Source organism: Dermacentor variabilis, chromosome 5 (genome assembly GCF_050947875.1).
Source record: "Dermacentor variabilis isolate Ectoservices chromosome 5, ASM5094787v1, whole genome shotgun sequence".
NCBI classification, from domain to species: Eukaryota; Metazoa; Arthropoda; class Arachnida; order Ixodida; family Ixodidae; genus Dermacentor; species Dermacentor variabilis.
Window position 1 is genome coordinate 105,304,157 of NC_134572.1, and position 26,399 is coordinate 105,330,555.

Genomic DNA, 26,399 nt, shown 5'->3' on the forward strand with positions numbered 1-26,399 from the left:
ACATAGGGGCAAACGTAGCTCTTGCTTGAACAAGAAAGAATTTATGTTGTAGCATCTGGCGTGCAAGTTTGGTGCACAACATCCTCTGGAACACAGAGAAACAGGCCTCGATAGCAGGCGCACGCACGAAAATTGAAATAAAAAAAATTCTCCTCGACAGGAATCTGTTCCGCAAAAAATTTCAACAAAGCAGAACTGGGCATGGTTATACGCTTTGCAAGGATGATAGCCGCAAGTCATTATATTTAACGCATGAAGTCAAGGGGTCTGCAATGCAAGGTTTTCGCTCGTCGTCGCAATGCGTATGGTACACTGGAATATCAGAGATGAAAGGCTGTCTCGTATACGGAGCAATCGCATAGTTTCGTATTTCACGCTTATTCTACATCAGTTTACATTTGAATGTTATACACAATCTTTTACTGTGGAAGCGCTGTCTCTAAAAAATGAAGGCAAAGCTGGTAGCGCAGTAAGCCAAGGACGCAAGGAAATATCTGCGTGGATTCATAAACAGTCGTGAATTGCGTACTGCACTAACAACGAACGTGACCCAAACGACACACAAGTGATAGCCATGATGTACGTCCAATTTACAAACTAAGTCACCTGATATAGCGTAAATTTTAACGGATAAAAACACCGGCAGATCCAACGCCCTGCGGGAAGCGATGTTATGCGGGATCCTACCAGGTTAACGAAACGACCATGAGAGCACCAAAAAGTAGGCGACTGTTTCATGACCTATATGAAACACATGTTATGATATTCATGTCACGACTGATCATTTACGTTCGTCATACACCCTTGTCATACTGTGCCAGTTGCGGTACATACCAAGATGTGGGCGGCTGTTTCATGACCTACATGACACGCATGTCATGACAATCATATCATGACCTATCATTTACCTTCGTCATGCACTCTTGTCATACTATGCTAGTTGCGGTGCACACCAAATCAGCGACGCGACAGTGAGAGCAGCAAGACATAGGCGGCTAGACAGATGGATACTTTCAAAGCGGCAAATGTTCGCCAAGAAATGCTTCGCATTTAATAAATCTTTGCGTAGATAAGATATTATTGCAGTGTTGAATAAAACGCAAAACAAAGCTTAAGTTCAGCTCATTTCGTGTCTTAAAAGTGAGCAGTGGTTCTTAGTATAGGGAAGAAACAACGACATTCGAATGGCGAGTCTCGTTTCGGAAACACACGGAAATCACTGATACTAGCCACTGACCTTTCGTCAACGCAGCCTGCTTGCGTAGCCTTTATACAAGAGACATATGAAAGAACAGAGGGAAACTCTTTCTTGAAGAACTCTGTTTACTTGCTATGCTGTTTAATTTCAATGCAATTACGGCGAAATTTTAGCTGTGATCTTGCGCAATTTTCCAACGATCCTGTCTGCTGGAATCTTAGCTCGTTGAATCCGACTGCCGAGTGGCCCCCCAATTGGAATAGTTATTCTCTCTTTCCTTTTCTCTTAATATGGATTAACGTGGAACGCCTTTCCGAGCGAACTTTAAATTCGCCTTTTCTTTTTATCCGTCTTCGGAAGCTAAGCTGAAGCTCGCCGGATCAGGCCATTGTTACTCTTCGTATTCGATCCAGAAAGTGTGCGGCTTAAATTGGGTGCGCCCGTAAGCTCTCACTTAATCTTTGCCCGCTTAAAAGAAATCCCACTGCACAAAATAAGGCTCCGGTTACCAGATGGTCGGCCGTTCCCGAAAAAAAAAAAACGGTTCTCGGGCTGGCTTCCTTCTTTGTCCAGTGAGCGGTGCGGTCTAAGCGGCTTATGCGCAGCTTTTCCGATAACGCGACTCTCGGGATTTCTCCACAGACGTGAAGCCTCGGCTTCTTGAAGTCGCGCCAGAGCGAACTCCTGTGTGTAAGCTGATGCCGACGCCTGGTAACGTCAGCATGCTTTCAGAAGTCGCGGGAGTTCTCCCCTGACACGCAATGCTGCACCGCTGGAATTCTGCACTACAAAAGCATCCGGTTGTGCAGTGCCACTTGAGCATCACCAGGTTCTATGTTGCTAGGCGACTGTTGCAGCATTGCCGCAGCTTATTGCGGTGCCTCAATAAGGAGCATTGCATCAGCTTTTTTTTTTTTCTGAGCGCGCGTCGTATCTCTTCGGAAATGTGCAATACGTACATTGCATCATGCACTCATGTTGCAGTGCGGCTCTCACTCTCGCCATCAATATCCTCATCAACATTCTTTCTTTATGTCTACTGCGGTGCGTTCTCGAGCTTCTTTGTTAAATATGAAGTTTCAGCCCCATATGTTAGTACTCGTAGGATGCAATGGTTGCGCAATTTTCAACGACAGTGGTAAGCTCTCAGTCAGGATTTGGCAATATCAGCCGTCCGTATTCACTCAAGCCCATATTTATTCTTCCAGAAATTTTCCCCTCGTGATCAGGGTCCCGTGTGAGTAATTGACTTAGATTAGCGTGCTCCTGCACAGACTCTACAGGCTGACTGGCCATCATGAATCCGTGTCTCTTGCCAGGCTATTGAACGTTACCTGCGTGCTGTGCGTATTAATTTTCAACCGCACTCTTACACTTCCTCATTCAAGGACCTCAACCATATGTTGCACTTCACCCTCAGTGTTGCTGAACAGGACAATATATTCTGCAAGCGGAAGCTTATTGAGATGTTCATCGTTGATCCTTACTCCTAAGCCTTCCCAGTTTAATTTCTGGAACAGTTCTTCGAATCAAGCAGTGAATGGCATTGGAATGATTTTGTCTCCTTGTCTAACCTCTTTCTTAATAGGTATATTACGACTTATATTATGGCGAATTGTTGTAGTTGTGGAATCTTTCTAGATGCCTCACAAGCCATTCATATATGCCTCCTGTGCTCCTTGACTGCACAATGCATCCGTGACTGTTGGTATCTCTACTCAATCGAATGCCTTTTCGTATTCCATGAAAGTCATATAGAGAGGTTTATTGTACTCCGTAGATTTTCGAATCACTTGTTTGATAACATGTACGTGATCCAGTGTAGAATATCCCTTCCTGATGCCAGCCTCCACTCCTCACTGATTTAAATGAAGTGTTCCCCTGATTCTATTGGAAATTATCTTGGTCTACATTTTGTACAATACTGAGAGGAAGATAACGGGCTTATATTAATTATAGATTGGTATATTGCCGGTTTTTTTTTCAGCTCTCTAGTACGCTTTAATGTGTGAGGCATTGCGTATAAAGAGCAACAAACGTTTCAAGCATAATATCTGCGCAACGATTAACTCGACTGTCATTCCATCTTCTGTTCCTGTTTTTTGGGGGCATGCCTTGCAAGGTCTTTATAAGTTTATCGCTAGTATCAATCAATTAATCAATGAATCAATCAATCAATCAATCAATCAATCTTTCATTTTCGTTGAAATAGAGAAGGAGAAAGGGCTAATTTAAAGTTTGACAAAGATCCTGCGCCAATTTTCAACTTGGCAGTACAGCATACCAACAGCAAAATACAATTTTCACACAAACAAACATTCGAGCGACGAAAGAATAGAATACACTAGGTAAGAAACAGCGCTATTTATTGCAATACAACAGAAAATAGCGACACACGACGAGCAAGAAAGAAACAGTATAAATATAAATTCATGCGGTATAATCGGCGTAAACTTGTTCAGAAGAAACTGTTCAATAACAATATTTAGATGCTCAAAAGGGTTAGACATTTCTTGGTGTAAGGCGTTTAATAACGCTGAAAGACTATAAGAGATAGATTTTGCCGTGTATGTTGCTCTAGGTGTCGGAACTAACCCCAATTCTTTGTCTAGTCTGCGGATATGGGTGTTTTCTGAAAGTTTCGCGAGATGGCGAATATAATTTATCACCACTTCGTGAAGACTTGAAACTCATTAAAATTCTGTTTTACAGAAAACAGACACTAGTACGATTTCAGATTTAAAAAGAGAGGTCCCGTGTTGGGAAACAGCAAGGCACATCAGCAATGCATCTCAAAGCACTTTTTTGAAGAATGTTTAACTTACACGACTTAGTGCTACCCGTAGTATCCCAAACGGTACAGCAATATATATATATATATATATATATATATATATATATATATAGAATCAGTTCCGAGTCAGCGCTGGTGTGTTACCTTTACCTTGTGTCCTCGTTTGCTGCGAGAACACAAGCACTTTCACAGGCACCTTCTCTACAATTTACTCGTTTGAGCGACAGGTAAAATAGCACTGAGTTTGACAAGTTGGCCCAATACTGATCATCACACAACTGTTTTGTAGAACATATAAAATCTACATGGTTATGATTCAAAGGTTTTTGAAAACATTAGACGTTCGGACACGTGCATTACAAGAGATAAGGTAAATAAGCGCATCTGCATTATTGATGGATAAACAACTAGAATAACGCTTTCTTTCGCCTGGCGGTCGACATTCGCATACTTGCGAATGCGTACTTGCACATGCATGCATATTTAACAGTTACGTGCCTACATCGTTCACATACCTACGAAGGCCCTGATAGTTTTGACGTTATAAAAAAAAAACCAAGCCCAAGAACCACTGGCCTCCATGAAAACCTATGGTCTGCTATTGGAGGGCCCACAACTCACCCTCTGCTGCTCCCACAAACCAACACGAACGAACGGCCTAAGCGCGACAGCAGCCAAGAACAGAAGCGAACAATGAAAACGAGAGGAAAAGTGGCACTGGTATCGTGAGCACAGCCAGCAAGTGGATTCTGTCTGTTGCGGCTTCTTTCCGCCCCAGCACCACGTCATCTTGCGGAGGATGCGTCGCGGCTATCGTCTGTCGTGCCCGGCGATGCACTTTATTCGATCAATGGCGCCACCGAACTCTGTCCTTTCCATTGCACCAGACATCGGCCCGTTTACTCGCCCTTTACGCAGCTTGAGCTGCGTCGGTTCGTCCTTCTTCCGCAAAAGAGGGGACATTTCAGTGGCTCGCATTTACGACCGATGCTGTATTTGTATGTGTGTCGGCTTGCGTATGGCGACCGATTTGTTCAGCGCACATCGATCGGATTTTTTTCGTGGGTCTCGAAGCGTCCTGCCGGAGACAGTACGTGCGCATGACCCGCTGCCTGAAAGAAGGTCACATTCTTGAGCATACTCTGATCTCTGCTGGGCCTTCAAGGTAACACAGTTGGCACCACATCGTCGAAGGAAATGGTTGGTCACTGTTGTGCAGTAACGAAAGGCTGACAGGTTTGACCCAGAATGTTCAGCTTCTCGTGAACGTCTTCTTCGGTTCCCGCAAAAAGGCTCCGGCCCTTCTGGTGATGAAGCTCATAGCCAGAATCACTGTGCAATCAGCGAATTTCGGGCAAGGCAAGTGAGTATTTTCACCCACCACGTATTGCTAGAAAAATAAAAAAAAACATCCCCCCACAAAATTTTAAATACTGGTGCCTAGGAGATAAGGAGACAAACAGGGAGAAATACAATTAAATTGCCCAAAGCGACGACTCTTTGACTGGCCCCCCCTTGAGGAAAGCGAAAAGGGAACAAATCCAAGAGAAGTGGGGACGACACAATATAGATGAGCTTACACGAGCACATGACAAATCTCCGCGCAGCGAGTTGCGGTAATACACTCAAATTGTCTTCAAGTATCGGAACACTGTTCTCATAGCTTTTTTTTGCGTAGATTTATAGTCGCTGAGGCAGGGGTCACCAAATTTTGTCGTTTTTGAATGGTTCCTTGACTATCTAGTGGGAACAAGCTCTTTGTCAATGAAGTAAGACCAGTGACAAAAATTATGTCTTCTATGGGGCATCCGAAGCTGCAGCAATGACACGCGATGCTGCCCAACATTATGATCACGAGAGAATAGGAGTTTCTAAACAAAATATATCTGGGGTCTTGCCTGCGAGAAGCTATACTAATATGCTTTGCAATAAGCATGACTGAGTAAACGTCTTCATCAGGGCTTCATATCTGCGTTGTTTATAGTATGTCTGGCTGAAACCATCGTGGAAGTCGTATGGCATAGGTGTGGGATTTAGCAAAAGAAGAAAATATGTTTCTTGTTAACGTATGTAAAGACGGCGAGTTCTAGCATCAACTACCATTTATTGACTACACTCAACGTGCTGGGTTACGAATTTGCATGGGGAGTGGGGCGTCTTCATGCGATTGCTTCAAGCCCCCAGTTGTGCGCCAAAGCGTTGATGATCATGGTTTGTACAACGCTATATCTGCGTGAAACGAGGAAACCTTGTGCACAAGCCACATCTGCAGTTGTCGATCGAGATTCCTTTAGACAGATTGTAAAAGCCATCTTTAGTTACTTCAAAGTTTAGGATCTTAGCTTGGAGGTACAATATTCCACATTGAACACCTGATGGTTTGGAAAATAGACGTAAGACGAAATGTGGCCTTTGCACGTGCTACTATGTTTGCTGAAGCTTTGTGCCGCCAATGTGTCTTGCTTAGCTGTGCGCGTTAAGAATGAATCAGGTTGCAATTTTTTATTACGTTGAATTAACTCTAAATGAGAAAGAAGAATTCTGTAGGTTTCAAGTAGAAACTCTAAAGGAAGCATTATTATAATCTATTACACTTTTGATTCGAAGGTGTTTGATGGAAAAACTGCAGCAGCCCAACATCGAATACAAAATCCGATGCTGCATTACCTAAGCAGCTTTCGTACTTTCCAGTGGTTGCTAAAAAAAGCACGTTCGACTTCGATGTGCATCCTCCGTAGTTTTTTTGAAGTGCCTATATAAGGACCACTGGTCGGGCTATAGAGCTTACGATTGGATAATCCACAGAAACTAAGTAGCCAGCCTGCATGAGGCGATTCAAGGCAAGAATTGTGTGCTATGTCCAGGCGCAAGGTGCTTCAAGAAATAAAAGTAAATAGCAGCCCTCTTTTCTATATTTTTCGGTGGCGCACAGTCGTCTTCATAGTGAGACATTATTTTCCAAGTTTATAATTAATCACGGACATGAACACCAAAAGTAAGAAATTTTTCTTTCTTGGCTCAAAGTGACTCAGAAAAATAAAATCTACTAAGCCATAGGAACTGGAACGACGATGCGTCTCTGTGACTGCAAAGCACTTCCGACGCGCACACGTCAAAACAATAATGCAAGAAAAAGAAACACTCTGAAAACTTCACTTCTAGAGCAAGTACACGCGTACGCCAGTGATACGCAAAGCAGAACCCCAGTCTCCACTCCGTAGCTGAGGCGCGGTGCACAAGCCGCGAAACGTTTTAGCTGCGGTGCGGCGAAGCGGATCCCAGGCGCATCTAATGGAAAACGCCGGTAATGAGTTCTTCAGCCTGGCGAGCCACTTTGGGCGGCGGACCTCAAATATGCGCTTGAGTATCTGGAAGAGCTCTTCCTCTATCCTTCTTCCCTCTGCCCTTCGTATGCTGCCAGCCCATTCCGTCTGTCCCGCGGATTCTCACTCACGCAGCACCGCATTTGAACATTTGAGCATGAATGTGTGCCGCCGCGTTTTAATGAGTTTAAAGGAAATCCGCTTCAGCAAAAGTCTGCTTGCGAAAGTCAAAGAGGAAAGCTGGAACATGAGATTCCTGCTGCTTAGTAGGGTTCGCTGAAACTCCCTCATGCGAGCAGCCATTCTGGACTAGACGTAATATGCTTCCTGATATTTTTGTCCGTTCCTGACGCGTGTTCGTTCACGTTCTTGCACAATTATTTATTTCTTGGTGTGCAGTAGATTCCAAAAGAAGGCGTAGTTTTGAATTGCTACGCTACAAAATTAACCCTTGTTTACTTTCTTTGTTATCATGTGCTCGTGTACAGACCCGATTCATCTCTCTATTTTGGCGACAGTTCAATTAGCCTAAAATTGACGGTCCTATGGACAGTGCTTCGCAGTCGCAATATGTCGCTTGCGAGGCTTGACAGATTAAATGATTGTACGAGATTTGACGCGTGACCAGCCGCATGACGATGATGATGATGTAAACTCGAGTAGTTACTTATGACATGCCAGATTTTCTAAAACAGATGAGTTACATCTATTGAGGGGTATTATGCCAGCCAAAAAAAAGTCGCAATGCTACAATTTTGGGAGGTCTTCTTGCATGAACTTTTAAAAAATATTGATGTCGTTTCAAAAATGAAAAAAAATGCGAGTAGAGAACTCGGAGCCGGTCATCATCATCATAAGCATCATCCTTAAGTGAGTCGGGCTCTGTTCTGTGCAGGCATTAATGGAGTACGTGGAGCCGCGACCTGGTTAACTTGTCTAAGAAATCTCCGACGCTTACGACAGTCCCTAATGCGATAGTTGAGCGCATCTTCATACGTGTTTTGTTTCGCGATATATTGAGGCAAAGAAATTAAGACCGATATCACCTCACCGACTGGCAGTGGGTCAGTGCCGTCAGCGCCTTCGCAGAGAGACGGGCAGTATGGAAGCGATAGAAAGATGAGCGGCATCGGAGTCAGCTGTGAAAGAAGACGACAACTAAGGCGCGAGCAACAGTACGCGCGTGTTCGCACAGTTAGACCGACGCTGACGTTCAACCCAGGAACGGGCGTCTAAGAGCTGCGCTCTAAAAATGAAGAAAAGAAACAAATACTTGAAGAAACTAATTGAGCCTGACCTATGGTTACACGTGCTATCTTCGTTTATGAAGCAATGTTGGTCGGTGTACAATAAAGGTGTCCGCTTTGCAGAAGCAGCATGTTGCTCATTCGTTTTAGCTTCCGGTAAGCATTCATGCTTTCTCTCGACCGAACGTTTGCAAAAGTATCCGCGGAGTGTCGGCAAACAAAAAATCACGGTCATTGAGGTTTCTTTGTTATAAGCCATCTCCCTATGCCTTACGTGCCTCCGTCTTAATAAAGTACGCGGAGTATCGCTAAAGGCAACTTTACTGGTGGGACTACACACCACAAGGTTCTAAGTTCTCTGTCGTGATTGATCTTCAAAGTAGATTGAACGAAGTCTAAATATGCTATAGTTCTGAGGACACATAGGAAATTGCCCATGTTACCAATCTATCTATCTATCTATCTATCTATCTATCTATCTATCTATCTATCTATCTATCTATCTATCTATCTATCTATCTATCTATCTATCTATCTATCTATCTATCTATCTATCTATCTATCTATCTATCTATCTATCTATCTATCTATCTATCTATCTATCTATCTATCTATCTATCTATCTATCTATCTATCTATCTATCTATCTATCTATCTATCTATCTATCTATCTATCTATCTATCTATCTATCTATCTCAAAATAAAAGTTATTCCCAGATTTATGCCAACCTCCAGAAATGATTAACCAAAGACAGCAATGCTGTGAAAACGAGTTCCCAGGCGCTTCCGACGCACTGTACTCGCGGAAACCTTTCAGTGGCTACGAAGGGAAAGCTGCGGGCGCGGCGCTGCCGCCCAACTGCTACCACGCCAAGTAGTCCGGCCTCGTTTGACAGTGCTTTTGGTTGCTCGGCGCAGACGCTGATTCGACGCAGGTTCCACATGCGACGGTTTTGCGTTTGACCAGACGTGGAAGGGAAAAGTCGCAATATGAGTAAACTTTTACACTCAGTGGTGTGCTCTGTCTTGCTTAACTGTTCCTAGTAGGGTGCTTATGTTTTCTCTACCCCAGCCTAAACTAACGTAGAATAAAACGCAGGACTCTTTTCAGAAGACCTCTCAATTGTGCGCGCTTTGTCTCCGCTGCTTTCCCTTCATAGCCACAGAGAGTTGTCCGCGAGTATAGAGGTATCTTTGATGGGATTGCAAAATCTAGCGTCATTTCCTTCGTTATATCACTATATCTCACCCTAGCCAAAAATGATGTCCTATTTCAATTTGCTCGACCTAATTACTAATTAAACAAACTTTGGTATGATAACAAAATGTTTAATTCTTCTTGTGGAAAAGACCATTGCAGCGCCTCGAAGTTTTTCAACAAGGCGTTCAGCGCTGTGGTATGAAACTACATAACATCAATAACTATCACGCATTCGCGGGCAGTTCATTTATATGGGGATGTAGGTCAAATGGACATGAAATAGCGTGTCGTTCGAAGATACAGTCATCACGTGCCATAGACTATGCTGGTACAAGTTGCCCCATACTATTGTGCAGCGCAAATTATTATTCACGAAGGTACATTCTCCTAAGAAATGTGTCTCTCTCGGGACGCACTGCAATGGTAGGCCGCTACCGAGGCAGGAATTTCCGGAGGCACTTGCATGCACATTTAAAATGTACGACTGTAGTTGACAAATGGTACCTACATACACTACGACATTCGCTGCCTTAAAGTACCTTTCATAAACGTATACGCACAAACAGGAAAGAATATTTGTACTCTGACTGCTACAACTTGACATTTTTCACAACTTCACAAATTTACGACGCGTGTTGTACCGATGGCGTGATGTGGCACTTGGATAATTCAACGGCCCGACAACGTTCTTTGTCCCGTTACATCCGCAGCCCCGTTGATATACATGTTCGTGAGAAACAGTTCGAGAATATTTGCATCCAACAAGCCCAGAAACACATTTCTGCCTTGAGACACTCGAATTTAAAATGGGGACGCTTATGACCTTTAGTTTCATTCGTCAGTTGACTGCTTTCGTTTTTCAGTTGGCTGCTTTTTGCCGATCTTATGAATAAATGGAAAGACGTCTCTTTGCATGCGTACTTTTTGTATTATAGCTTATACTTGAACACATCGGTGCGCAGCGACTTTGACTCTTGTACTTGGATACCCTAAATATGCAGGGTGGGTTCTGCTTTTCTTTTTCAGGCGCAGGAAATGCGCGGAGAATTCTGCAGCCCGGAGCACAAGACCCGGCACCGAATGGTACTTTTTTACTCTGTCCCTTTCTTGCCATTTTCCTCGTAGTCAAAAACGTAGGATGTAAGAGCCGAGAGGACTGCCGCGCATTGTGGGTTAGAATGTTATTGCGGTGTTCGGTTCACACGAGAAAAAGATAAAGGAACACGCCAACGTCAAATGCATCTGTGTCTAAACTCTTTCGGCGTCGCAAAAGACGTTGACAATTTCGTTTGCGCATTGCAGGCTCGCTTACAGCGTAGCGAGCAACAGGGATGCATAAGACGTCGCGGTGACAATGCTCCCCGTCCTTCGTCCGCGTGGCGGCGTTTCCGCGGTGCCACATACGGGAACGCCTGTGCCGGAGAGAGAACGATTTCGCCGACACAAGGACGCGGGCGACGCGGTGGCACGAGGCGGATAACGGCACGCTGTAAAATGCGCTTCCGGAAGGAGACCGCAATAAAGTCGGTGTCTCCGACAACCGCCTCGGATATGCTTTCTCTCGAGCAACTTTCTCACGCGCCGTTCCCTTCTCTCCATTACTTCCCCATTTCTTTCCGCTATCGCGTCTCAAGGAAGACGACGGGAAGATAGAGGGACGCGAAAAGGGAGAGATGACAATTAGGCGTGCCCCATTTCCTTACGACCCCACTGAGCCTAACCGCTGTACTTCAGCACGGCAGCGCGCATAGCAAAAGTGAAAGAGGCAGCCCTTGTCACTGAGCGAACGCTCGGCTGTTTGCTCGTGCAGAGCCACGGTTGTGCGCCACACGCCATTTACCCTCGCCTTCCTCTCGCCATTCCGTTCGTGTGGCCTTCGCACGTGAGGAGGTGCCCTCATAGGTAATCGTCGCTATCCCTTAAAGCTGCTACCACGACTTGTGTTTTCTTTCTTTTCTAGCAAGAATGAGGTCGCGAGACGTTTGCCGCTCAAGGTTAGCCGGCTTGTAGGACTTTCTCTTGACTTCACCTGGTTGCACTTAACCTCAATCAGCTCCACGTAAGCTGAGCATTCGGTAGGTGTTTTCTTATGGAGGTGCTTTTCTAGCCCAATATTGTTACTGTGGTCGCAGTGTGATGTGCGTAAAGGTTTTAGAGGAAAGTGGAAGAGGCGTTTGCACAACCATACACCGAGACTATTTCTTAGTAAAAATAGCTTGCAAAGGGCTGTAGCATCGTCTTTAGATTAAATTGGGGCCTGCTGGGCATAGTAAACGTCAGCGGAGTTAGCATGATTATTAGCAGCAGTTACAGAACAACGAACTTATGCCTGTTTAGAAGTGCAAGAAATGTACACAACATAAACGTACAAGCATGTAATTTATGCTAAATTGGCCCTCAATGCAAAGAATAGTGAGAGAAAAACTAAAATAAAATAAAAAGAAAACATGCCTAATAATTAAATGCACGCCGTGGCCTCAAACCATTTCAAAAACTATTAGTAAGCCACTGCACTGATACAAATGAGAAAGCTTTCAAAGAAGAAATACAACCTGGGTTCGAATTGCAGTAAGGAATGATTCAGAAGTCTTAATTATTTCAATTTCTTTTCTTCTGTCAATGACGACAAAAATTAGGATAATGCTAAGCTATGCACTTGTTTGCTCCCCTTTGCACACTAAATAGTGTTTTACAAAGAAATTTGTGTCTTTAAGTGGATGTTTTAAAATGTATTTAGGCCCTGACATGCATTTAATTAATAACCATGTTTTCTATTTATCTTATTTTAGCTTTTGTTTCACTCTTCTTTGCATTCAGGGCCAATTTAGCATATACTGTATTTTTTGTATTTTTACGTTGCATACATTTCTTGCACCTCTAAAGAGGTTTAAGTTCGTTGTACTGTAACTGCTGCTAATAATCACGCTAACTCCTTTGATGTTTACTATTCACGGCAGGCCCCATCTGTGTCCATGAGTCATTGCGTATTTACCAACCTGCAATGACAACATGTACTAAAAAATTTAAATTTTAATTCTAATTCTTTCACGCAAATAATTATAAAATGTTGCAGCGGAAAACAGTGCGCGTCCTCTGATCTTTGGTAGCTCTGTTATCGCCTCATTTTAGCACTTGTAAGTACGCGAAGGTTCACAAATGCAGAGCGCCTGCATTTTTTTTCTTCTAAGATCTATTTTATTTTGCAGCGCAATCACTATAACACACAACTCAATATACGATCCAATACATACACGCCTCCAACATACTGAAGCCTACCGAATGCAAACCAATGCTCTTCTCTTGGCCGAGCTTTAGTCGACTATTTTTGTACTCGCGAGACCCGTGTGTTTACGATGTTATTACGTTCGATGTTTTTCGAACTCACCCATTACTGTACATTTTCGCAACGAAATGGCATTTAGACGGACGCCGGCATCGATTTAATTTCTACTCCCTTGCTTAAGACGCGATCCATTATGGCGTTTCCCCTATTGACTGGCGCTGTTCTCTTGGACGAGTAGCGCAGGAAAATTTACCTTTATTGCACCTCAAGCACACCAGAAGCATTACGCTCACTGAATTTTTGAGATGCTTCTTGCTGCAACACTGCTTAAAGTCTAATAAGATGCGTTACCTCAGAAACATCAGCTTGGTCATAATGATTCTTCTTGACCTAGATAACGTGATAGGAGAAAATAAATAACGTCTCCGGAAAGTGAAGCTGCTGCTCGTTCTAGAGTTGTCAGTATGGTTTCTTCTTTTTCTCATCTTTCAATTTAATAGCCCACACTTTGTATACTTTACGTGTCAAGTGCCCCAACATGATGTTGCTCAGCGTCCGTGAGGCTCTACAGTTTTCTAATGTTGGTAACACTGCGCGCAACATGGCGGTGCAACGAATTCAACCATATGTTCAAGGTGCCGTCGTGAGAATGTCGTACACATGATGCCAACAAGTACACTACTCAACTCGAAACAGCGCATTCATGTTTGGCCTGTAACGTAGGAAAGACGATTTTGTTTTTAAGTGAAATGCTCTCTAGTACACCTTGGCGTAGTTTGTCGGCCTTAAAGTAGGTTACCTGAGCGGAAACGCCCGATCCGCAAGAACAGAAAAACGCGAGCGATTGATCGATGCTAATTGTTTTCAAAAATGTAACAGCACATGAAGACCTACGACACGTACAAAGTTGACATTCAACTTAGGCATTTTAACGACTGTTAGTCTTAGAGTCCTAAGTCTTCGATAATTATTGATTTTTTCATGAACACCTGGCAGCCTATACCTATATTTAGGTTACACTGTTTTCCTTTCGTAAGACGCTATGATTTCCTGCGTAGAACGGTTTCTCAAATCACCAATGGGTCGCACATCTTTTGGGGAGGAGAAAAAAAAGTGAGCGCGGAGGGGAGTAAGAAGCTCGCTTCCCCGAAACATTATTTCATTACAGGGCGACGAACCGCCCTTTTGTAGCTGTTTCTCCAGCTTAACGAACGAAAATGATTCAACCTTATCTCATTGATCTCAAGTAATGACCGTGCCCTGCAGTATTTTCATTCTTTCTCCTTCAAAGCGCCACCAATTGAGTGCTGAATAGTGGTAGCCGAATTTGCTGGCCCTTTCTTGCTTTTCCACAGTTTCATATTTCCGGTCACTCGCTTTTGTCCTTGCGCTTTTCAGCTGCGACAACGGTAGAAAGCGAGCTGCGAACGACCAGCGTGCAGCGTATCGAGTTACTAACGAGTCACGCTTACCGAGCCCCGTTCCTTTCACGGGCTGATGAACAACAGCTCGGACAAGAGAAGAGGAAGGGGAGGGAGGAATGTTAGGAGGGAGATGGCGAAAAGGCAGTTACCACTGGCGAGCGGCGATGTGGCAGATTGGATGTCGATAGAAGGAAACGACCGGAACGCGGCCCAACAAAAGACCGGCTCAACGCATGATCGGTCGCTGCCGCCTTTCTTGGCCGCCCTTAACGTTGTTCCAACGCGGGCACGTGCGGGAGTACTCGTGGCCAGCTTGAGGAGGTGGCCTTTATCTTTCTCTTGCCCCCGTCAGTATGTGTACACGCACAGAAGCCGCGGCTCGCTCACTCGTTGTAGCCCTCCTCCGCGCCAATACAGCTCGCGAGCCTATTCTTTGGCTCCTACATGGATGCGGATGGCTTCTTAGCGGCTTCACTGAGAGCCAACTGGCTGCGAATAACGCCCCTCGTGAGAATGGCGGGCAAGCAACGTGCTCCTTATCGGGTTTCTCGAAGCTCGCGGGACACACGGACGCTCTATCACTCCGCTCTTCGTTCGTTTGGAAGCAACTGGTTTTTATAGTTATGCACCATAGCACGACTTGCGCTTATTCCTTACCGTACGGGTTTTCCTGCCCTGCCCTGTCTTTCCACGTCCCCTTGTACACCACGACAGAAACCCCCATACATCCCCCTTAGTTCTTACACTGTCGTCTGCCTCGGGCAGAACGACTGAATTGCTTGACAAAAGGACAGAGCAGACGAAGAGGCAACACAGGAGTGGAATACACGCCTCAACAAAAATAACAAAAAAGAGAGTAATTAGTGCACTCTTGTTTAACAACGTCGTTAGCGCTGTATCTAACGAGGAGGCAACAATTCCTTCTATGAGACCGCGCCGACCGCGCCTGATGCTGGCTAGGTCGTTTCGTTCGGAGCCCTGCGAGTGGTCTTGCTTGATTTTTTTTTGTTTCTGTTGCTTCTTTTTCAGTGTGCTCAAGGAGAAAAAAAAAGAAAACCTGCTTAGCCTGGCAACGCGTATCAAAAGCACAGCGCTTGGCGTTCCCGTCATTCCCTTCTCAAAGAGCCACCGTTGAGCTGGCAAGTAATGCAAAGAAGAAAAAAAAAACTACAGAAAAAGTTTTGGATGGGACTGATGACTAACGTCGTCATGGTGCGTCTGGTAACCAGCAGTTAGAAAGCACTCAAGTAATCGCGTTAATCCGGGCCTCGGGAACTGAACTGGGAAGAACTTGAATAAGCATGCTAACGCATGAACTTTCCCCTTCCGTCAGTTTTCCTTTTCGTGGCGTTCACAATTCTCAGTTCGTTTTCAGTATCTGGAATGTTCCTTGAGACACGAAAGCGAAACAAATGCAAATTGTTTTTCGCAATAATCCTTGTTTCGAAGTAAGTTTTTAACAGTTCTCAGACGGGATTCGAAAAAAAGAAACTTTATTCGCTTTTTAATGCTTTAAGTGTCTAGGAAAATGCATGACATCTCTCTTCTCCGGTCATCAAACAGTTTGTTTCCAGTAACTGGTAGTTCTGGTTTCTAGCTTTTATTTGGGACACTGATATGAGCCACGTTCTCTCATTCTGGTTTGTGAGCAGGTTAGAGTAAAAAGAATACCTGCGTATTAGTTAGGGCGTGGTAATTTCTGGTGCGCGCATTTCCTTTCCGTTTTTTTGAAAGAGAAATGATGCATCACACTCATACAGCAACCAGGTGGGCGGGCCGCGCTAGTACAATGGAGTATCTCTATGCATGCGCGAAGAGTACCCCGCATAATTGTACATATGTTCGGACGGATAAACAAATCGATTTTGCTTACGCTGGTTTCACCGACGGCTGGAGACTGACTGCCTATCTGTTAGTCGAATATTCCTGCTGTTGTGGAATGGTATTTAACTGTTGCCTTTTTCATTTCGTGTACTGATAAGCACGACTAACTTATCTCATGCATTAAGCGTATTGTGCAATTAAAATACCACGAATCATGCTAATTAGTTATTACGCAGAGCAGACGAACAAGGTGTACCGTGTGTTGTGAGGACAGTTATTCCAAACAGGTGCATGCTAGAAAGATTTCAAGGGTTAATAAAACAGCAGAAACCTTTATTGTCAACCCTAGGGGTCCTGGGCGGTTGTTGATTCTGATGGGATTGAAATAAATAAAAGCGCCTTTTCACTTACATTTTTTGCATAATAAAGAACCATACATGGTAAACATTCATATGCATGTAATTTAGCAAACAACGCAAGAACGGGACACAGAAAAGGGGCACACAACACAGGTGCTGACTTCAAAAATATACGTGTTCATCGCATGAGCGCAGAATACACGGCGTGATTTTTTTTAGCTCCACCACATTTTTTCAACATTGCCTGTGGGAGATAAGACAGTTCTAACCCTTTACCTAATTTCCTCGATGAAGCGGCCATTACTTCTACGAGAAAATCAATTATCCAATGGAATAACTGCAATTGCGCTAACTATTTTGTTTAAGTAATTAGATTACGCCACATATTTCCATATACAAATTACAGCCGCTAAATTCACATGGTATATCTACTTGGAACGAATTCTCTAGATATGACCAGTTCCGAGATAATTTTCAAAGTGCCCGTCGAAATACAATGCTGTTCCAGTTACTTTTGCGCTTTAGTGCATAAAACAACCCTTTCATAACAAAGTAACTGGAACGCCAGTGCATCTCGACGGACAGTTTGAAAGTTAATATCTCGGAACTGGTGATATCGAGAGAATTCGTTCCAAGGGGATGCTGGCGATTCGTGGCCAACGAACAGCGCCCAGCGATTGAAACGCAAAACTATAGAGCGCGTGGCTGGCAGCCACGCGCTCTTATGCTATCTTCGGCTGGTCGTTTCTGAGCACTCTGGAGCGCTCTCGCGAGCGGCGTTGTCTTCGGCTGGTTGAAAGAGGGTGCGCGCCCTGCGTTCGGCTGGTTCTTCTCGATTGCTCTCCTCTATCTTGGAGCGCTCTGAGGCGCTCCGAGCCCTGTCGTCGGAGCAGTCATCGAGATTGAAACGTCATCGCAGCGCCGCGTCGCTGCTGTTGGCGACGGCCCACCGTAACCTTGGCAACCTAGGCCATTGCATGCTGGCGTCTCGACGAACGTTCGTCCCGCCGGCACGTCCGCCGGTTTTTCCGGCAGCGCCGGGAGCTTTGGATAGGCGAAACATCGGACGTTGGCAGTAGTCACGTGGTTTCGTGTCAGCAATTCCCTCCTCCGAGAGCGAGTCGCACGTTTGGCTTGCGCGCTTGTCCCCTACCTTTGAGCTCGGGAAACGACCGATCTACCCGACTCTGCTTCGGGGCATACAGGCGACCAGTCGAAGATACCATTAGTATTGCGTGTCAATCGCTGGGCACTGTTCGTTGGCCGCAAAACCCCCAGCATAACAATTGTTTCTTTCGCGGCACATTGCAATCATTCGTCGATAAATTCGATGCCTATCAGGCTCGATCACCGTTAATGCACTGACGACCGCATAAGATTCGCGTATAAGATAGCATTCTCACAAGGCGTAAGCGGTCATTCCAGCCCCTTTCTCCCGGTTGAGCTTTCTTTCCCTCTCCCCCTAGGTCACGTGGCCCCTTTTTAGCGAAGTCCAACAACGACGACACAGGGTACGCATAAGTAGCTTCACTGTAAAAATTTCGTGCAGCTAAAAAAAGAAAACGAATTTGAGGACCCTTAAGCTTCGCCTTTAAAAGTGGAACGCGATATCATTTAAAGATCCCTGACTGCTTCTCGCGCTTCCCGCCAACTGCAGCGTATGTAACCGTAATGTTTACGAGGAAACGCTGGCCGCGAACGCTATGCACGAAGGCGGGCTTTGAGGTAAAATCACGGCCTCTTGCGGGAGCCGCAATAGATGGATAGATGAATGGATGCTATGTGCGTCCACTTTGGAATGGGGCGGTGTGTTGCGCCACCAGGCTCTTGCTATTACACTGCCTAACGTCCTACCTAGATTTAAAAAAAATATACTCCTGATGAATTCCCATAATCAAATTTTCTGACCCCCTATTCTGAACCTAGTTTTGTACGTCTCCGTTTTTTTTGTCGTTTCCCTACTTTCCTTCCACTAGTCTTCCAATCACCGCTTACCAATTTCTATTGTGGACATGTTTACTTTCCCCCTGCTCTCCCTGAACCCAAGGGCTTCAAGGAGTCCAGTGGTGCCTAAATGAACCGCTGGGCAGATATCTTCACATTCTAATAAAACATGCTCCATCGTTTCCCTAGCTTTACCACATAAGCACATTCTTCTTCTTCGTTCTTATATCTCGCTCTATAGGTGCGTGCTCTAAGGCATCCTGATCTCGCTTCGAAAAGTAATGAGCTTCCTTTTGAGTTATCATAAATTGTTTCTTTCCTGATTTCGTTTTTTTCTCTTAAGTAGTTACTCATGCGGCAGAGACGAGCGCCATCTGGAGGTATTGCAAGGAACCGTGCGCGCCGCTCCGTGGCCCCCAAGACACTCAAGCGCGCAAATGCCGGACGCCGCGTCTGGTCTGTGAATTGCAGAAACGCTGGAAAAGGGGTTTCGTCGAGTTTTCGGGCAACATAATTACGTTTTCTCGTACAGTCAAATTACTATCCGAGAGCTCTCATGTCTGTAGGTTGTGTGTAAGTCGTAATTTACGATTTTTTCACATACTTCAGTTTCAGAATTCAATTATTTTAGTAAATTTCTTGCATCACATGGACAGCCCAGTTATGGGTGGTTCGAACCTCTTTTTGGCGAAACGACGTCCGACGCCGACACCAGATTTTCTGCGACACGTGCTCCTTAACGCTTTCGCGTTAAAACGCCCTGCGTAAGCAGAGAAGCAAGAGCGAAAGCATAAATGGCATAATAAACATGTTAAGAATAACTTGATGATCCAGGCGGGCGGAGGTGTGCTAAATTTCCAGATACGCGATTTCCTTGTTTAATGACTGGATGGATAGTGAACTTATACATGAAGGACGATGTTGGATGATGGCAAATGCCTTGATAATTTCATGCGTGCGCTAGTCAGCGCGTTTTTGGTTGACGATGACTTTTATAAAATGGAGGATGCATTTACACGGCTTGCAATGCTGACCAAGATTGCTGCTCTATTTTGGCTTCATTCTGTTCGCGTGCTCCCGTAGGCGATCTTTGAGGGAGCATCCCGTTTGCCGTACGTAGGAGCACCCGCACTCCAAGGGCATTTCGTAAGCAACTGCAGTGGTGCAGCTAGTGAGGGGCGCCTGATGCTTCTTGTCGCAAAGTTTCTTGGGGGGGGGGGGAGGGGGGAAGGGGTCGTCTCGGTCGACCATTCTGCACAGGACGTTCAGGTTGCCTGGGGCTGAAAAAGCAACCGGAACGCCCGCCCGTCCAGCGGCCTGCTTCAATTTATGGGACACGCCGTGCACATAGGGAATGACAGACATTTTCGAAGTATTGATCTCGCTTGTGTGTGGCTTCTTTCTTTGGTGCATTTCCGCTAACATGTCTTCCGCTAGGTGTACCCGGAGGACGCTAGGAAAACCAGCCCGCAAAAGCCGCTGTACCTGGCCTTCAAAGGCCATTTCAATCTCCTGCATGCACGATCTTTGGAGTGCACTATGGCAGGCGGCTTTTGCGATTCCCCTCTTCAGTAACTTTCAGTGAGCCGACGAGTGAAAATTTGCTCCCTGGTCTTGCTTCTCTGCCTATATGTTCCGCACTCGCCCAATAAACATATTTGTTGGAAGTCAGCGCCCGCGTCGCGTGCCCCTTTTTATTGTCCTGTTTTCTTGCGCTGTTTGCTAAAGCACGTGATCGTACCAACAAGCCCGGCTAGTCACTATACTCGGATTGCTATGCGGTCACGTGGTAAAACTCTTACGCTGTATAACATTAGTGACAATTTAGAGACCTTACTTCTCAATAAAACAACGTCTAAATTTTTTTTTACCGGACTTCAGTGGAGGCAGAGAGGAATTCTTTAATAAGCGTTGGAAATACATGTCTGGTCATATGTTTAGCATGCTGCTACAGATAACAAAGGTGGTGGACAAAATGACCCTCTCATACTCAGTGCATAAGCACAAGGTATGTACAAGCACACAATTTAACAAGAGCCTAGAGCGTCTGATTCAGCACGTATCCAGGAAAAATACCAACGGAGTCCATAGACCTTGAAGCAGCTCTGCTCCAAGGTCCATAAATGCGTTGCAGCTCGATAGTAGCCGCTACTGATATTTATATCAGGTTTTCGAAGTACTCTTGGAGTGAGAAAGGCCGTGCAGACGCTCAAAACAATGTAAATCATCGCTCAAAACTGCACACACTGCACAGTGCAGATCGCATAAGCTGCTGTTTGTGTAAATGACATTTAAACAAATGAGGTGTGTCTAAACGTGTTCGGTCATGCCCTGGAAGGTCACTCGGCATCCAAAAATAATATGTTTGGTGAACAATATCACTGAGTCTCCACTGGTTCTGCACATAAAACCAGAAAGTACGTTCACAGCGCCATGCAATGGCACTTACGTGGGCTGACCCGCATCTGAATTAATGAATTATGGCAATTGTAGCTATAATGAATGGCATGGGAACCAGTTGCGATTAGTCGCCATGCGCCACTCCAGCAGCCTGATCGGCTTGAACGTTGCCTTTTATGTCGAAAAGGGTGGGTAACCACTGAAGCACCATTAATTTATCGTTTCTTTATTTCATTTATTAAGCACAAGTAATTTCCCATATGTTGTCCTTCGTGTCAGTGTTTGCTGGCTTCTTATGATATCACTGAAGCACGTTGTTGTGCCACAGTGCATGGTCCTCGGCGCGTATATGGCTAATGTGTCGAACAATGATATGTCTCGCTTGTGGTCACCTGAGAGAGAAAAGGGCCACCCGAGAGTCAGTGAAGACCACCTGTACTGGCTGGTTCGAAATCAGAACTTCTTAAGTATGGCTGAATGGTCGAGTTGGTGCATCATAGTCTTGTCTTGCTTTACATTTAGATACTCCAACGGAGTTTTTCTAAAGAAAGAAAAGAAATCTGAAGAAAGCAGCAAACAGTACAGTAAGCTCCTTGACAGCGGTAGACGTCCTATGGTTAAGCCTCCGAAATAGTTTTAGTAGCATGTTACGTCTCAACACCACCAAAGGCGTTAATTAGACGTTTGCCACGAGGCAACGCCACCCATCCTTCAGCACCTACTAAGAAGTAACGCAGAGTTGACGCCAAACTACTGACGGGTCCACAAAAGGCACTCCCGCCCCCACCCCACCACTACCTGACAGCCTGAACTAACGGTGAGGAGGTCCAACGTCAAATGCTACCGAAGAAAAGCGGCGACCTTGGATTTCTAGGTTGCTATCCTGTCCCCTATTCCATACCATCGGAGGTGCAGGTGCATCGGAGGAGCGGGTGCTGCGGGACGATGCGATATCATGGGCGTGGTATCTCGCAACTGATTCGGCGATTGTGATTGGCCGCGATACATCTTCCCTAGTCGAGTCACCTAAAAAACACGATAGTAATAAAATAAAGACTTTTCGTGCAGTGGAGCCGGCGTGTCCTGAAGTAAACTCGGATGATTAACTGCCCCTGCATGGAGTGGGCTTCCGTAACTAGAGCCATGACCCTAATGTCGAACGAACCCTTTTTCCTTCATTCCTACTACCGGACGTATTCATCGATGGGCTTGGTGGATTCGTTGCCCTAACGCCACCTCGAGCCGCGACAAGATGGAGTCCGCACGCCGCTTGTAGGAGAACCAAATGTCACTGAGCCGTCGAGCATCTTAAGTTGTGCTCAAGCGCAAGATTTTTGAAAGCTGGCAAGAGGGCTTGTGCTTTTTTTTCTGTATACTTCGTTCTGTGCTTGTGTATGTCCTGTGAAAACACTTCCATACTGTCAAGATGGGCGTTGAAGGGCTCCTATATATAGGGAGGAGCAGGTTATGCACTGCATAAATACTACAGTCGCTGTAAAGGGGTGATGTGCTGCTTTTGAAATGTATCGAATATAAGTGCGAAGTAAATCGCATTTCCATAGTTTGAAACTAACAACAAAATTCGGCAGAACCGGTGACTGTCGACGCTAATGCTTTTAGCATTGACTCAATTTAGCGACAAAGCATATTGACACGGTCGAAACTAGTTATGTATGAGGCGTTTACTGCAGTGGGACTCCTCTTTCGGGCTTCCCTAAGAATGCTCAGTGCCATCTGGCGCCGCATCCGCGAAGCCCACGCGTGGCCTTCCAAACGCGCGGCTCGCCAGTGCGTGTGAACGCTTAGAAACGCGCCATTAGGCAACCGGGCGCCTCTCTTGCGCTTCTTTCTACACATACTGTGAGATCTAGTGGCGCTGCAGAGCAGTCTGAGCGTGGTCGCAGAGACGAGATGCGTGGTGCGCCGGTTTCTGCGAACGCTGGGAATTGTTCCCTCGCTTGCTGTACACCCAGTTACACACACTCAGTGACCCAAGTTGGTGAGGGGTTCATTGAAGAGCGGTACATACCCAGTGCATTTGTGGCACAGTCTATGAAAGCATCTGGTTGTTGTTCCTGGGAAACCATTGTGACGTGGATTTCATCCTTCTCAGCATCCGATAAAGTTGGGTATCTTTCCGTCATTGCAGAGCGGCACATTTCCAGTGGCACATGCCCATAGTTAGCCAAGTTTACGTGAAAGACGTTCATTGAAGAGCGACACACACCTACTGTCACATACCTAGTGACCCAAGTTGGCTAATCGAAGACAAGTACAGACTCAGCGCTTCAAGTCGGCGTCAAAGACTTATTGACCAGCGGTACCTACCCACTTCTGCATGTCGACGTGAAAGAAATTCGCTGAACAGCGGCACACAATTCTATGCATTGTCACATACTAAGTGACTCAAGTCGGTGCGACGGTTGGTTTCGAACCATGTTCCCTCATCCCAGCAGCCTGACCCGCTGTTCATTCGGCCATGGAGTACAGTGTGACGCCGGTAGGCGGGAAAATGGTTAAATACAAACAAGCATAGGTATAGAGATAGCACTCGGAAAGCGCGTGAAGTACCCTATGAATGTTAACGACTTATTCTGGCCCCTGTCGCCGTGCCTTTGGTTGATATCTTCTAGGAAAGTCCATGACATATCCACCATACTTTGGCTCGTGAGCATTCCAGGATTTTTTCTTCGCCTTTCAGAGGCCCTGTAATGCCGGAAGACTACAGAAGCAGGCCTTCGCAAAGTACTCTGCATAGGTGCAGCAGAGATTCAACAGAGAGCCACCGCAAAGAGACCCACTGAGACCCACTGCAGCAGGCCCGCACTACAAAGCATGCAAACAATGCTTACAAAAGAATTGAGCGTCACTTTTAGGTGTTTAAAGTGTCTCAGCAGCCTGCCAAATTTGACTGCCAGAAACTCGCTCCTTGTGACATCAGATATGCGTGCAACAGTTAGTACATAGCCTGAGGCGTCGCGACCCGTAAAGGGAGCTACATATTTACAAAGATTATTAGTCCCCCTTCTTTGTAACATATGGCTCAGAATAAGGAAATTTACAACGGCTTCTCTTATTTTCCTGTGGACAGCAGCGAGTACTATGACCAGCAGCGGAAGAGTTCCATGGTGAAGACTATAACCTGGTCGAGTTATCTCGGCAAGCGAATAGTGGATACGTCAAGCAACCTGCTGGTTTAGCTCTACATAATACATGGTTTTGTTTGGAAAGCGGGCAGCAATCAGGCACGCTTTTCAGAGCCGAGAAAACTCCTGCAGTTGGGCACTTGTAGAAGTTAGCAATGCCTCGCGAGCCGCACGCAAGGGCTACGCAATGTGAATGTGATCTCAAAACGAAGATCTCAGAAAAAAAATCAACATGGTTCAGTGGTTCCCATGTCTTGTTACATAGTGCGCCTTATATTTTTACTGACCAGAAAGTACCGACCTACATACCCCAGAGGAAATTACGTATGGAGCCCGGATGGCAGAAATAAAGTTACAAGCACGGAACGAAAGCTACATTTCCTCTTGGAGAAGAAACTAAGAATTCGTATTCACAGGGATGTTGGTCACAAACGACCTGCAATGTACTTTACATGTACATTTGAAAAACATGAAGGCTGTGGCATAATGCAGTTTTTCTTTAGTTTGGTTTGTTGAATTCAGATTGCTAGAAGTTCTGAACGTAGGGCTACTACTTATATACAGGAGGACTTTGAATTTCATCTTTTTTTAACTCAGGTGCGTAAACCTAACCCGATATCAGTCAACGCTAGCGGGCATTTGCATTTCACCGTAGTATAGGCAACATTTTTCACTGCCGCCAAATGGAAGGTTATGTTCTGCATCTGAAATGCAAAGTTTGCATTGTGCGGTGGAAGAGCTGTAGCCAAAAATTCAATCTGCGTTATCACAGTGATAATAATTGGAAATATGTCACACCTATTGCAACTATTGTAGGCTTATTTCACTTTATTGCTGGTTCTAAGATGAGATCAGTGCAAGAAGATAAAATATCACTCACAATGCGCGTACGGAGGAGCGGCAGCATGGCAGGTGATTGAGCTTACGGAAGAACATGCTAGAAGACGTGCAGTACGTGCAGTACGGTTCATTTTGTAAGGAAGCTGCCGCTAAAGAAGCCGTTTAGAATATGCACTGAACAGCAGTGCTTAGCTGATATATCTATCTTGAGGGAATGCAAAAACTGAGCAAGACACCATTCTAGAGCGTATAAGCAACAACAGAAAGAACGTCGGGAAGGAAGGGGGAGCTTTGCTAGGACAACTAGCAGAGGAAGATGCGGACCGACTGCAGAGCACACAAAGAGTTTCATACTTGCTGCAAACAGATGGGAAGCGCCCTTCTCATCATTCTTTACACTTAGAAGTTTTCAAAGCTTTGAAGCAGCTTTTCAAAAATTAAATTATGGGGTTTTACGTGCCAAAACCACGAGGTGAATATGAGGCACGCCGCAGAGAGGAACTCCGTAAACTTGGACCACCTCTGGTTCTTTAAGGCGCACCTAAATATAAGTACACGGGTGTTTTCGCATTTCTCCCCCATCGAAATGCGGCCACCATGGCCGGGATTCGATCCCGCAACCTCGTGCGTAGCAGCCCAACACAATAACAACTAAGCAACCGCGGCGGGCGAAGCGGCTTTTTGTTGCGCAAACATAGGCATGACAGTGAGCACGGAGTTTTGCGTGGAACGCCTTCTAACACTTTCGGTCTTCCCTCTTCAGGGAAGACCGAAAGTGCGCCTTCGAGAGCTGATGTAAGTTTTGGCTGAGCACGTGAAGACTTGAGCAGTGAACTCAAGATCTTGACTGGCAGCACTAAACTACCGAAGCAAATCATATACAGGCAAGAGAAAGGAGTGCACGTTCAGGACATCAGGCAACAAATTCGAGGATATACCCACACGCAAGACAAAAGGTTGGGCAGGATTGTTTCGAATATATCCTTCTTTTCTTGTGTGGTGAAAGTAAGCAAGACGGTGAAGCAAAGCGTAAGATGGCAGTGCGAAACGGCTCAATTTTTCTTCCAGCCACTGAATAAACAGAGCGGTGGAAGCGAAGCGCCGCAAGCAGGGAGTAAGGCGAGGAGCGCGTGTTGGCAACGCTCCGGCGTGTTCTGCAATGCAAATGAGGAAAGCTCGTCACCGCGCTGTACGCGACACGTTCTTTCGACGGGAGTTGAGCTTCGGAGTTGTTTATCGGCAACGCAACCGTGTCCCTTGCGTCTTCAGGCGCCGCCGTGGGGTGCTGTCGCGGGCGGGCTATCTCTGCCGGCTTCGGCTACGCCTTATCGCCCGGTGTCTTCTTCGGGAGAGTTTGGGCCGATCCGCTTAGCTAGGCGGCAGGCAACGCCAGAGCAGGAAACACTTGTTGTACT

At 45.6% G+C, this 26,399-nt stretch overlaps 1 protein-coding gene across 1 annotated transcript in view; it reads left to right on the plus strand.

Moving 5' to 3' along the window:
- LOC142583014 (cell surface glycoprotein MUC18-like) overlaps positions 1-26,399 on the plus strand; it is a 310,093-nt gene that overhangs the window by 128,172 nt on the left and 155,522 nt on the right. Inside the window, exon 2 of the mRNA XM_075693242.1 lies at positions 10,791-10,847. Coding sequence (XP_075549357.1) covers positions 10,791-10,847 — 57 coding nt within the window. The remainder of the gene's footprint in view (positions 1-10,790; positions 10,848-26,399) is intronic.